Here is a 13,937-nt window from a genome sequence, read left to right as displayed (position 1 = left end):
AAGGTAAAATACAACTGGGCAAGGAAGAAGCAAGCAGAGAAGGGTGGTTGGGGATTTCTGCTTTTGTTGCTGTTGAAAAGGAAGCAATGGGAATGAACCTCTGAGTGCAAGCACTGCATGAGGGAACAGCACAAGATTCATGCGCTGTGCAGCCTTTCAGCTCCACAGCATCTCTAGGCACTTAAGCCCAAAGAACTGCTCAGTGGTGAGACTCTAGGTGCATTCATTGCAATGCATATGCATTAGTCATTCATTTTATTCATAAAATTACACAGATGCAGATTCACACTACCAGTGCTGGAGGAAAACTCAGACACTGGGATGTTTATGAGCATGTTCAGATCAAATGGATGAAAACCACAAAATCTCCACATTCTCATAAAGTATCTGAGCTTTAGTACATAGATGAGCTCTTTTAATATCAGAGAAGCTGCAACTGTGCATCTTAGCTGAGGAATTTACTCCAGGAATCTGTAGAAAGAGGAACTTTTTCCATATCAAATTACAGCTAAAACACATTACATCTGCTTTGAAAAGCTATTGCTGAACAGTACGAAGTTACAGACCATTACTTATAATCCTACCACTCTGTATCAGCTCAGTACCATGTTCTCATAAAAGTAGTAGAGCATCTGCAACATGCAGAGTGACAAGTCTAAAACGCGATCAGCCTTTTGAGCCCTGGTCCATGGAGTTTGTAGGCAACAGCCTCTGCTCTCTGAACTTTTCCAGTTTTGCTTTGCCTTGCAATAAGCAGAAGAACACTGCAGATACTTTCAGCTCCCTGCTATCTCTTCGGGGACTGCAAGAGCTTAGAGCTGTAATCATAACAAAGCATTAGATGGAGAAAAATTAGTAAGGCTGATAAACAGAATAAGAAATTTCACCCCCCCAAAATCATCCATTTAACACTCAGTCCAAAATCATGTGCATGAAAACATCTGATGAGCAACTGTTAGCAAAATACAGCATCAGCATGCCTAAACTGCTTGTGCCTCACAGAGGTTTAACCCTGCTGACTTCAACACAGTCTCTGAATTTAAACTAGGAATCAGGAGAGCAGCCTCATGGTCATTTTACTCTCTGTTTTACTAACCTGCAATACTGACTAGAAAACCAGGCAATAAAGCTGACAGAGACCATCCAAAGAAGCTGTAGTGGATGGTATAGCGGTGAGACAGACTCCACAGAGAAAAACGGAGATCTAAATAAAGCATGAGATGATTATTAAAAATAACTGAAATCCATGTATCCCAATGTAGTGACAAAGCAGCAGGCTGATCGTCAATAGGATCAGACAGCTAGAGTATTTGGCCTTTCTCTGACAGGCCCATATGGATACTGTTTGATTTAATGTGCTCTGGCTGCTATTACCCTACAGTGTCTATTATTAAATTTGCCACTAGTACACTTTCCAAAAACTCACATGTTTTTAGACTGTGAGAGGCAGACTAGGGGTATGGAAGAAGACAGGAACATACGTTTCCCTGATTACAGCCTGCACCATCATTTTGTATCAGTCCTAGCTCTGTCTTTGACTAACAACTATCCAGAGACCTCCTGGTAAGGGTCTGACTAAAAAACCAAAATGTTTTCAGAGAAGCAACAGCAATGCTGGAGGAGGTGCAATCTCTCTAAGTTTGCTTCAGCTTCACAGCAGCCCAGCAATTCCAGTTTCTCCCAGATTTATACAAACCTTTTGATGCGAGATGATAACGTGACAGACAATAATGCAATACGAAAGCATGACAGGCGATAATGTGGCATGTGATTATGTGATTTTACTGGAAAGATCAGCTTGCTGTCTTTCTAACCTTTTTCCACATTTACTGGAAGAACTTTGCAAATGTTCTAATTTGAAAGCAATGTCAAGCTGGAACATCTTCCAACTGGACCTCAGTCATCATTTCTGCAGCTCTTGGCACACACAGTGGAGGATTCAGTAAAACAGCTAAATCATCCCATTTGTTACATGACATGCACTATGTCCAATTTACATCAGCATTCAAAACAACTAATTGGTTTAAGAGAGATGAGGTGCCTTACCAGGAGGCATAAAGGGAGTGACATGCTGTTCTGGACTCCACGGGGAAGGTTAAGCCACTGACATTTCCTCCCGACTCAGGATCTTGCTTGTAGGTCCACATCTGCCTATTTTAACTGCTCAGGCCCCCACCTGGGTTAGGCTGCCCTGACACTCCATTTAATAATTCTGATTTGAGACATATTGCTCCATCTTCTCTCTTATGAGTTCTGACGTATTGGGAAATAGCTCAGAGACCCAGATTTGTCTGTTTTCATCGCTCTGGAAAAGACTGTACTTACCCAAGTACAACAACCCGGCCCTCACTAATTTCAAGGAGAGATGGCTACACCAAAAGGAGGACACCAGTCTTGCATGTGAGCCAGTCAGAACAGGAACCTTACTGGAGAAAGACCTCTCTCCAGTAATATATGTGGCTGAAATAAACCCATTCTTACACAAATTCTTATTGCACAGTAAGAGACTACACCCATTAGAAGATGAATACTCTGATACTCATACACCTGGGCTACATGCAGAATAGTCCACCTGTGACTTCAAAAACAGCAGAGAAGCAAGAAACCCTGTTAGTCACAGATCTTCAGGGAGGAAAAGCATTTTAATCACTTACTTTCTTCTTGGGGAAAAAAACAGTTTTAAACGAGGGCCAGGCAGCTATAAGAGCAAACGGCCCTTGCTTGGACAGGGCAAATGGAATTGTGAAACATCAAATGAAACATTCTCAATCTTCAATGCAACCCGCACATCCCAGCTGAGCAATGGGTCTCCTACACATCTTTGTAGTGTCGTCTTAGAGAAAAGCTCCACCTGTTCTACTGCGTCCAGCACTCTGAGGAGTTACAGAGTAAAAAGGCTTGTCAAAGATTCCTTCCACTATATTTAATTTCTGAATTGTAAGTGCAATTTCTCTTACAAACACAAACTATAATTTACATGGGTTTACTGGATTTTCTCCAGTTAAAATTAATATTTTGCCCTTAACCTTGCCTTCACCTTACTCATTCAACTTTTTTGGTGATGGTAAGTGCTGTCTTCTAGATGTCAGGTGGAAAATGCCTCAGAGACACCAGACCTTAAATAACAATATTCAAATCTCAACTGCATTTAGGGGAACAGACTGGAAAACTGAAACCGTATGGTACATATGATCAGGAAATACTGTTGTCCACAAACACAGCAGAAGCAACCGTCTCAGACATCTCTTAATACTATAATAGTTCCTTGAATTTGCACAAAGCCAAGCATGGTTTCCCCAACTGGATTCATAAAGCCACATCAATTTTGGTCTGATTAAAGACTCATTCAAAACCACAAAAAGCAAAACAATGTTAAGTTTATGCTATGACTGCCACATTCCTGTGAGTGCTAGTACAGAAGATGAATGAAGTCCACATGGTTCCTTGCACATGGAATACAGCTCTGATTAGTATTAGGAATGTGCATCCCTTTATACAACCGCTTCTTGATTAATGCAGAATGGATCGTTATGTTCCAATCCAATACCTGTCTTGAACTTAACATGCAGGTATTCCATCTATTAAAGTGTACAAAAATATTACAAAATTAAACAAAACATCTGGTTCATGATGTCACTGGATTTCAAAGCACAATCATTTTTTGTTTCAATGTACCTTAAAACTGGTTTTGGGGTTTGTTTTTTAAGTCAGCTCTCAAAAATAGCATAAACTAGCCATAGCAGTTTATCATTGTCCTGGTCATTAAAGAAGGAAACAGTGTAAGAGCACCAGCAGAATGACAAAGGTTTAGTGTGCACATGCATTACATGAGGAGATCATACAGTAACCAAAAAACCAATTACGCTAGTCCTAGCACTTATGTGCCTACCAGCTGTATTTTCATCATTGCACAAGTCTGAGTGACAGAACTCAGTACCCCACACAGTATCTTGTAGATATCTAACATTAAATATTCTTTTTAGAAGATATCTTTGATAGATAATTCACAACTTATCTACAGCTCTCCTCTGCTTTTCAATGAGGGAGAGATGTCGGGCTGAGGGGCAGCGGGCTGGGGGACACAGTGACAGACAGGAGACCTGGGCTTCTGTTCTGGGGGACCTCAGCAAACTGAAGGAACAGCTCAACAGGAAATTCGGGAAGTTTAGGAAAGACAAATACAGTCCCACATGTGGGTCAGAATAACCCTGCGACAGTAGGGTCAAGGAAGACCAACCACACCTTGGCCTGCAAGAGTGTGGCCAGCAAGTCATGGGAAGTGGCAATTCCCCTCTATTTGGCCCTTGCAAGGCCACATCTGGAGTATTCACAGTACCAGAGAGACATCAACAGACTGGAGATAGTGTAGAGCAAGGCTACCATGACTGTTGGGAGCTGGAGCACACAACATAAATGAGAAACAGCTGAGAGAACTGGAACTGTTTAGCCTAGAGAAGTCTGGGAGGGGAACCCAACTGCTGTTTTCCACTGCCTAGAAGGGGTTATGGAAAAGGCAGAGCCAGACACTTCTTGGAGGTGGACGGTGAAAGGATGAAAGCCAATGGTCACAAATAGCAACAAGGAGAATTCTGACTGGATAGAAAGAAAAATTCGTTCACAGTGATATCAAGAAAAAATTCTTCATAGTGAAGGTTAAGCAGTGGAGCAGGCTGCACAGAGAGGCAGTGGAACCATCCTCCTAAGATATTTTGAAAACTCAACCAGATGTAGCCCTGAGCAACCTGATCTAACTTTGAAACTAGCCCTGCTTTGAGCAGAGGTTGGACAGCTGACTCCAGAGTCCCTTCCAACCTGATTTTTTTTTTTTTTATTTTGTCTCACAGTAGAGTGCTTAGAGCATTGCTCAGATTCACAGCCTTTTTGTCTTGTGTTTTAACACTTACTTGCATTAAACGTTTTAATTCTACTGGGGGGGCGGGGGGGGGGGGGGCAGACGATAAAACACTTTATTAAGTTTATTACTACAGTGACAATGTTTTAAATACCTACAAGTTATTAGGAGATTCAACCAGGTATAGATAAAAACCCCACCATCACCTCTAGGGCAACTGTTTGCAAAGAAAACCCAAAGCAGCAGTGACAGAGTCCTTTATAGCTTTGAAGCAGATGTAAATCTGTAAAATAAACTCACTGTTACAGACACCTGGTTTGCATGAGTACAAAAGTGCTACTTAGAGACTGGAATCTAGCACTACTGGTATAAATTATGCAGATGTGATACACAAAACTACGATAGTTTCTTTAAAGCTGGAGATCAAACTACTTTGGCTTGTCTTTAATCACTCTTGACAGTTTATAAGAATTATACTGATTTGGTATTCCCCCTGCACTGCCTGAATTGAATGAAGTACTTCGAAAGTGGCTGTTAAAAAGCAGTACAAAACAATGAAGTTCTGTGTTTGTCCACAGATCTGAAATTTTGCATTTTCTTCCCACTGCTCTGCCAAAATACCCAAATTATAAACTGCAGGGAGCTGGCTTATAGTTCCCATGAGTTGGAAGAGTCCATTATGACTTTGTTTTACTGAATCCAAGATTTCTTCTTATCTGAAGAAAGATTCTTACCAGTCTTGCACATTTTATTTTGATATTTAACAAGCCAAAGCAAGGAAAAGAAGCATTATCACCTAACATCTGGCAGCATGTTGACAGGTCCTGAGCAAAGATGAGCACTGTCATTAATGCACAATACATTTTCAAGTGTGAATTGCACCATGGTCTGACTGTTGATGGAGAAGGCTGATGACTACATAAGGTCGCTTTCCACAGAAAAAAACTTTTTAGTATGTACATAAACTCTCATTTTTATTAACAGACACGGAACACCAGCATTTTTTTGTGTTCTGAAAGCATATTTTTGAATTACATAGAGGGAGAATACAGCTGAAAATGGAAAGAGTAAATTCCTGATTTCACTGAGGCTGACAAGCCAGAGACAGAATTTGGGTATAAGGACAAAGAGCCCCAAGCTGCAATTTGTGGTCACTGTTCCTTGCTGTATCAACAGATATGACCAAGAAGAGTTTTGTTCCATTGTCTTTGTTTGCCCTTCAAACATTTGTAAGCAGTATTAGAGTGCCTCTGGTCCTCCTTTTTACTAGACTAAACAAGCCCAGCTTGTCAGTGTCTCTTCAGAGAACATGTGCTCTAGGGCCCCTGACTATCTTGGTAGCCCTCCAGTTTTCAGTAGATAAAGATTCATTGTCCAAAGTAAAATGAAGTACCCTTTGTATCTGTTGTAATAATACAACACTGAAAGAGTTAAAAACAATGCAGATATTCATCACTTGTGTGGAAAATCTGTGCTCTGAAGGGCTGCCCAATTTTCGGTAATTATAACAATTTTTTTGATGTTAAAAGAATGTATGCATAGGCCATACATTTCCTTCTAAGACCAAAAGAAACATGTTTTTCTTGTGAAGCTTAATCAAAACAGTGTTTTTGTTGCGCATTCCTGATGGCTGTATAGCTAAAGGAAATTAATTTTTCTTTAACCAGCAACTGGGACTTAGGGGAGACCAGGAACAGCACTACAAACAACTGCTTTGGGGCAGTCCACACAGGAGTCCTGAAAAGCTCAGGCTGACCACACAGGGCCTGTGAGGTTAATCCTTCTATTGGATAGTTCTGTAAACACTATCCCAAGTTCAATTCTTACATTTTTACACCACTGAAGGCTTCAAGCCAAGGTCTTGATAAAAAGAACGATTTGGTTCTTGAAAAGCATGGCAAAAAGCTGACCAAACAGTCTGTTTCCAATACCACCCCAATGAAGTCTGAAGGAATCAAGACCTCCTGCATGCAGACTGAGAGTTATGTTCGCACTGATGCATCAAACCCATTTATCCTCCATCTAATCTCTCTTTACTGACAGCACTGAACATTCTTGCACAGGGGCATGTGTTCCAACAGTACACAGTCTGACCACAACTGCTCAACATCCTGCTGTGAGCCCATGTACTGCAACAGGTTCTTACCTACAATGTCTTCATAGGCATTTTCTTCTAAAGTGCTCTTGGATCCAAATTTATGCTGGCTCTCAGTCCCATTTTCAGTTGGGGAAGGAGGGTACAGGGATTGCAGACTTGACGCATCCTCAAACTCAAAGGATTTTCTAAAGTTTTAAAAAATAAGTAATTAGTAACTAGAATGCAAAATGACTCAAATATTTAGATGAGTATTTGTCTGCTAAAATTATATATAAAATGACCAACAACAAAAAAATCATACATTATGCTTTAAGGACTAACTTTTAGAGGACCTCAAGTCCTGTGCTCACAGCAGTCTTTAGTATAGCAATCTGTGACACGTTTATGAGGTTGGAAGTATTGTTGTCCCCATTATGCGGACAGGGAGAAAATACAAAGAAAGTATGTGATATTTTTCAAACGTTACAGAGCAAGTTAGAAGCACAGTCCTCAGATTAAAAATTGCTTTGCTTTTGCCAGAAGTCCCAGAAACATGTGGCCCTCTCTCCTCAAAACAGACATTTCTTTGAAAAGCATTCCTCCACCGGTTGCTCTGGGAGACGTAGCCCTTAGTTTGAAAACATTCACATGTCTTGAACCTTCAGACATGTTCCTGCATAAAGGTCAGTGCACAAATGCCAAAGGCAGACTTGTGTGAAAGTCACCCATTTTCCTTGCATACTCTGTGTCAAGCACTGGCAGCAAAGGACAAAGCATTGAGGAAATTAAGGCTCTCTGGGGTGGACGAGCAACGCAGGCTATAGCTAGGGGCCTGAAAATTCAGGCTTTCTGGCAGGAAGGTGAGGGGCCACTGGGTCAGATGAACCCATACAATTGTCTCCCCCCCAGGTACTCAAAGGGGGGGCAATTCACCACCTCTCAACCACACCTGCCCCAGTGCTGCTGAGCAGCTCTAGGGGAAGAGGAGACCAAGCCTTCCTGATTCTCTAGTTTGCCCAGCACTTGTTCTCTGAGGCAATATCTAAACCAAAGTTGGGGGGTGCATGGTTTGCACTGTCAGCTGTCCAGGGGCTAGCATTCATCTGACTGATTGACTGCTGAGGATGAAATGGTATGAAAAATGGGCTCAGGTTGGAGAGTAAATCCCAGGGTGCTGTAAGGCTTGCGGAGACTGTGCTGATGCCCACACTTCACTCATTGATACCCAAACTAGATTAACAGTAAATCATCCTGCCATCAACCCCCTTTCCTCTTCTCCCCAGTTGGAGTGAACCATACGTTGATAGCATATCCATACAGCCGTTGCAGAGTCTCATGAGACATACTTCAGCCTGTTAATTGGCTCAGGAGTATCTGTACAGGCAATACAGTGGCTATCGGACAGACACTGCATTTGACAAGGGCATTTCCTGCTGGAGCAGACTTATGGGCCTGGGGCAGGCTTAGAAGCCCCCTCTCTCTCCTTTCTCTAATCTTAAGAATATCCAGGTCCATGTATGTACATCAGGATCATGGCAGAAACAAGCTGTACGTTTCATATCCAGACATCTCCTCCACACCTGCTTGCAGTTATAAAAGATGCTTATGCACTGAAGACACTCACTGTGTATGAAATGAGACTTTCTAAAGCAGTTAAATATCCAACTCTTACAGATTTCAAGGCAACACTACAATGCAGTGACACTGCATAGGAGCACGTGATGGTTTTGTGGACCAGCACTCAGCTGTTGTCCATGTGTCCCAAGCCTATCCTGCAGCACTCCTCTCCCATGCCACGTCTGGGCCAGAGGATCTCCAACCACTAGGAAACATCCAGCTCACACCAATCTGAAATGTAAAAGCTACTGTTGGCACCAGGTCCTCTCAACACAGACCAGCTCTACGCTAGCAGGCAAATGTAAGAGACTTCCTCCATTTTACTATAATGTTGCATTAGCCACCACAAAGAAAACCAGCATTCTTAACCAAAATATTAGAAGAATAAATATCCACAGTCCATTCTCATGACATTCTAGTGCGTGCAAACCACATGTATGTTCAATCTGAGACACACAGCTACAAGCTGTAGACATAATGAATTATGTCTGTTCTCAAAAAGAGAACAGTTTAGAGACTGAGATTTCAATAACTAATATTAAAAAAATACTATAATTCTTAGATTATTTGTATTGTCTCAAGCTCTTTGTAAATGCTGGAATTCTCCTTACTGTAACTAAAGGAAGGACAGTAGAAAAGACAATTAAGATTTTGTAAAGCATTTCCACCCAGCCTTGAAATCAGAGGGCAAACTGTGATTTTGGGAGCTTGATTTAAACTACTTAGATCATTAATCAGAGGTAAATCCAGAGAAATCACTAAACTGCAGTAGGGTAAAGCTGTTACAAATAAATGGAAATCTACACTGTACAATGTCAGACTGATGTGCAAGAATCATCAGGTACAATGATAACACTGTAAATCCTACAATTTGTACTCCACTAATCACAACTTAAATTGATAAATATTGCTTTTGTTTTGGTCTCATACCTACTAGCCCCACCCAGGACTGAGGCTCCATTGCTGAACCGTGCTGTTGTCTAACTGTGCTATGACAGGAGACTGAACCTGCAGAACAGTGGGTGCAAGCACGAATCGTACCTCTTCTTCAAGGAAGCTTCAAAACTTCATTTTACAAACTCATTGTTACAAAATACTGTGGTTCTTAGATGACTCGTATGGTCTCAAACTCAGTGAGTGTGTACTTGAAGACTGGCTTGGATCACTTAGCTGTAGGTCACATGGTGATTTGGTGCAATAATTATCTCCTGTTACTCATTCCTCTCTGCCACCCACCACAGACCATTTTATCACTTGCCCCTTCATTTTCCAATAAAGGCTATCATTTACAGCAGAACATTTAAAAATTGTTGTTTGTCTTCTGTACATTGGAAATGCTGTGCTGAACAAAACGAGGTCAACTTTATTTCACAAATTCTTGTTAAAAACTAGATTTACTTCCTCTAACTGAGATTATTGCCAGAACGCAAAGATAAGCACTGCTAATCAGAGCTGGGCTTTCCACATTCCTCCCCCCCACGCTGCCTTTCTCAGAGAAACAACACACATCAGCAGAGCTGTTTGATCCCTTTCAGAAGCAGGTGTCCCTTGAAAGTAAAGAACAGCATCTGAAGGCTCCTCTTCTCCTTTTTCTGCCTCAGCATACAGGTCAGGTTGTGCTGACATAAACATTTAATTAATTGAGCCAACAACAAGCACCAGACACTGAATTGTTAGCGCACATTTGAGATGCCAGTTAGCAGTTACTTGCAAAGCTCATCACTAAATAACAAGAGCATGCGTGTGTATCTTACACATGCACAGGTAGGTGAACTTTTGAATGCTTATCAACAACTACGCCTACAATTTTTTAAGTGGTGAGCAGAATGAGTTTTACCATTTCCAAAACTCAAGAGGAATCATGTAATTAAAACAAGTCAAGCTCACAGACTGCTGTGGAAACGTAGCCATATACTGCTCATTACTAACTCAGGAAGGATATAAAGGCCCTTCTGTACTAAAACACAGTTTTCTCAGCATTAATCCTCTACAGCTATTGAGAGTAACTTAGGACAACATTTCTAAGCACTAAATTAAATTAAATCACCAACATTGCATAAAACTGACACAACTGCTGTGATAACAAGCTTTGGAAACACAAACCCTCTGCAGGTATGTTTTGCAGTGAACAGGCAGACAGAACTATGACAGATCAACTATGGTCCCGCTACAAGAGGATAAGGAAATTATGCTCCATTAAACATCTCAAGTAAGGGCTTATATGCCAAAATGAGGAAGATAACCTTTAGCACACACGACCTAGAGTCTTTTCCAGGGATTGAGGAATGCAGGCTGGAGAACTCCAAAACTGTAGCCATGTAAAGGTATTGTACCAGTGTACCTAATCAGTGCAGTCCAGCAGAAAAAATAATTGTCTTGCACGCTATTCCTAGCATTTCTCAGTTCAAAAACATTGCATTAGAGGAAGAATTTAAAATATTGTTACTTAAAAAATACAGCACATTTATTTATTTGAAGATCGAGTACAAGACATTTCCTTGAATTTTACCTATTCTGGGATTTTCTGTGAAAGCGTGAGTCTTTCTTCTGCCTTCTGGTCACAGGGGGTGCAGGGGTGGACGGGAGGGGAGGAGGAGCAGCAGGTGTAGGAGATGGAGGTAGGCCATTACTTGGTTTACTTTTGTGGCTTTTGTCTGCTTCATATTCAAAGGTGCGTTTGGGCTTGGGGACAGGATTCACCGCGGTGTTAGCTGGGCTTTCGAGCAGCAGTTTAGGGTCAGCCGAGTTTGCAGTAACCCCCTGTTTTGTCTTACTGCTTTTCTCAGCCTCAGTAGGTGTTTCTGGTTCACTCCCCAAAATAACACTCCCTCCTTTGCTATCAGTTAGGGTTTCACTCAGTCCCTCCACAGTACTCAGAGTCACAGACTTTTTTCTCCCTTTGTCAACACTGTAACAGCTACTTGGCAACTGGGGGAGGCCTCTGCCGGGCTGCTCTTTCAGTGCCTGCTCGATCTTCTGTATTCTGTTGAGCACAGCAGAGGACTCCTTCCTCACATGACCCTTGAAGAATGCAGCAGAAGGAGGCTCGCTCCTGCCCGGTCTCTTTTCGAACCGATGGCAGGAATCCCTGTCCTGCAGTTCCTCCTCCTCCGTTTCCGGGTAAGAGCACTCAGAAAACGTTCGGCTCATTCTTCTGAGCCCTTTGAAATCGAACGTCTTCTCGCTGCAGGGAGAGGTCAGCACACTGGGGCAGCTCTCACTGCCCGACCTCTCCCCAGCATCCCTCTTGTCCACACACATGCTCATCCTGGGGGACGGCTCCCGGCGGCACTCCCATTCTGTGATCTTCTGCCTGATGTCCAGCGCCTGGGAGCGGACACTCGCCCGGCTGAGGGAGAGGTTCCTCAGGTTGGTGGCAGTGCCCAAGGACAACGTGCTCCGGGCGAGTGGATGGCTCCCTATCGTGTCCCCATCTTGAGCCTCCTTTGGACTCTCCTTTTGGTCCTCAGCCTTGAATACAGACAGCCTTTTATCCAAAGCACCCACACTAATGGCTTTTAGAGGGTGGCTCGGGGAGTCAGTGTCCGACGGGCTCGTGGAGGTGCTTCGCAGCGTAGACGTGCGGCTGCTCCAGTCCTTGAGGCGTAGTCTGGAGCTGGAGACTTTGGTGAGTCGAGCAGAGCGGCAAGAGTCCTCACTATCGCTGAGGGGGTAGGCTGGGCTTCTTCGGGGGGACAAAAGAGGCGGTGGAGAGACTGACTGACACCTAGAAGCAGAAAGAAATAGAAAATCAAGTCCTTGGGGAAACTAGAGTTATTTGCCAAACATCTTCTGGCTGCAGGTAAAGCAGAGGATGTCTGCATGCTGCAAAACTACCCCAATGCATCACTAAGACACCAAATACCATTCAGCCACAGAGTCGGGGGCAGGGGGCAGCAATTAACTGATGTCAGTGATGAGCTGATGAAGAGCAGAGCATTCAGCACCTCCAAAGCCAGTTTTCTCACCTCTGTTGACTCCCAGCTTTTCCAAGTTTCCTGAGTTTAAAGGCAGCAGAGACACTCAGTGAACCATTGCCTTGAATGCATTTACCACCTCCAGCAGAATAGCTCCCTGACCTCCCAAATTAAGGAGTCCCTCTGCAGAAAAAGGGTACTGTCAGGGAGAAGATTCCCCCTGCAATAAAAATGGGAAACTCTGACCAGCAAGGAGGACAGTTTACTCACTGGTTGCAGTGAGGAAACCAATTTAAAAAGATGTCAGGTTTTAATTCATAACATCTGAAGCAAAATACCTCCGTGCTCAGCTGCTGCAGTATTTTAGCCACAGCATTTCAAACCACTGATGCATACAGTAAACTAAATAAAACAGCAAAAGGAAGGCCTGTTTTGTCTTTGGTCTGATGTTGTGGCCAACAGATTAAATTCTCCTTATCAAAAATAACAGAAATAACTTCTTATTGAAAGAGTATCACAGACCGAAAAAACATATTAACCTGTCCACACTACGTGTTGAAGAATATAAACTATACAGAAAGGTCTCAGTGTTACCTTGGAAAAAACCCTCAGAACAAATTTTTGCCATGGTTTGCAAGATCAGCCATTGTTACTGGGGGTTTGTACATTGTTGTAAAGACTTTTAAGAACAGAAAGACAATAGGAAATTAAACAACACATTAATCAGCTGTCTCAGCTCTCAAAACCATGTCAAAAAAAGGGGGTTTACTGCTCTGCCACAATACGTACATACAAACAAACCATAGCAGAAATAATCATGACTCCTTTAACATTTTGCCCTTAGCAACCTTTCTGTTCCAAACAGTACTGAAAGAAGAGGAAAGACCCAAAAGTAGTGCCTTGCATAAGCAATTAAGTTCTGTTCTATGAAGACTGTAGACAAGTTGGTTTTTTATAAACTTTCCTGTACACATAAAATCCAAATGAAAGACCTATTTGACCAAAAGAATCATGGGAGCAAATGTCTCTTCTATAGCAAAGGGAGAAAAGATTCAGAAGATCCCTGACGCTATGGGTTTTCTCCCCAACAGTCAGCCAACACCTACAGGCACAGGTGCCAAGTTCTGGGCATTAATCTGAAAGTCTAGAGCACTGGGGCAATTTCTGAAAAATTTGCTTTGCACAGGAGATATTTTCTTCTCCTTCAAACACATCCCCAAACCAAATTATTAGATTTCATTTTGGTTTCCTATAGTGGACACTTTACAAGCAAAGCTCAGAAGTATCACAAAAGAGGGAAGTTCTGGTCAGAAAAGGACACTGATCAAATTATCACAAAAGGGATCTTATGTCTTTTTAGAGTCCTGTGATAATCAAGCCTTTTTGGCACAGAAGTTGTACTTCTTGGTGACTTCTGTTTCTTCATCATTTGAAAAATAAACCCGCCTATAGGAAAAGAGAGATCTCAGGCCAA

The 13,937-nt window shown here is 42.3% G+C and overlaps 1 protein-coding gene across 6 annotated transcripts in view; it reads right to left on the bottom strand.

Annotated features, from left to right (window-relative positions):
* Positions 1-13,937, bottom strand: part of DENND2B (DENN domain containing 2B) — a 177,704-nt gene that overhangs the window by 59,869 nt on the left and 103,898 nt on the right. For 3 of the 6 annotated variants that reach the window (XM_074841776.1, XM_074841778.1, XM_074841777.1), the window contains 2 exons: positions 11,056-12,273; positions 6,999-7,135 (listed from right to left, as the gene is read on the bottom strand). In XM_074841776.1, the coding sequence (XP_074697877.1) occupies positions 6,999-7,135; positions 11,056-12,273 (1,355 nt within the window). The remainder of the gene's footprint in view (positions 1-6,998; positions 7,136-11,055; positions 12,274-13,937) is intronic. The other 3 variants (XM_074841779.1, XM_074841780.1, XM_074841781.1) reach the window with 1 other exon arrangement.

The sequence above is a fragment of the Strix aluco genome, chromosome 16 (assembly GCF_031877795.1).
Source record: "Strix aluco isolate bStrAlu1 chromosome 16, bStrAlu1.hap1, whole genome shotgun sequence".
Taxonomy (NCBI): domain Eukaryota; kingdom Metazoa; phylum Chordata; class Aves; order Strigiformes; family Strigidae; genus Strix; species Strix aluco.
The sequence above is the reverse complement of the archived record's forward strand: the minus strand, read 5'-3'. Positions and strand labels throughout refer to the sequence as shown.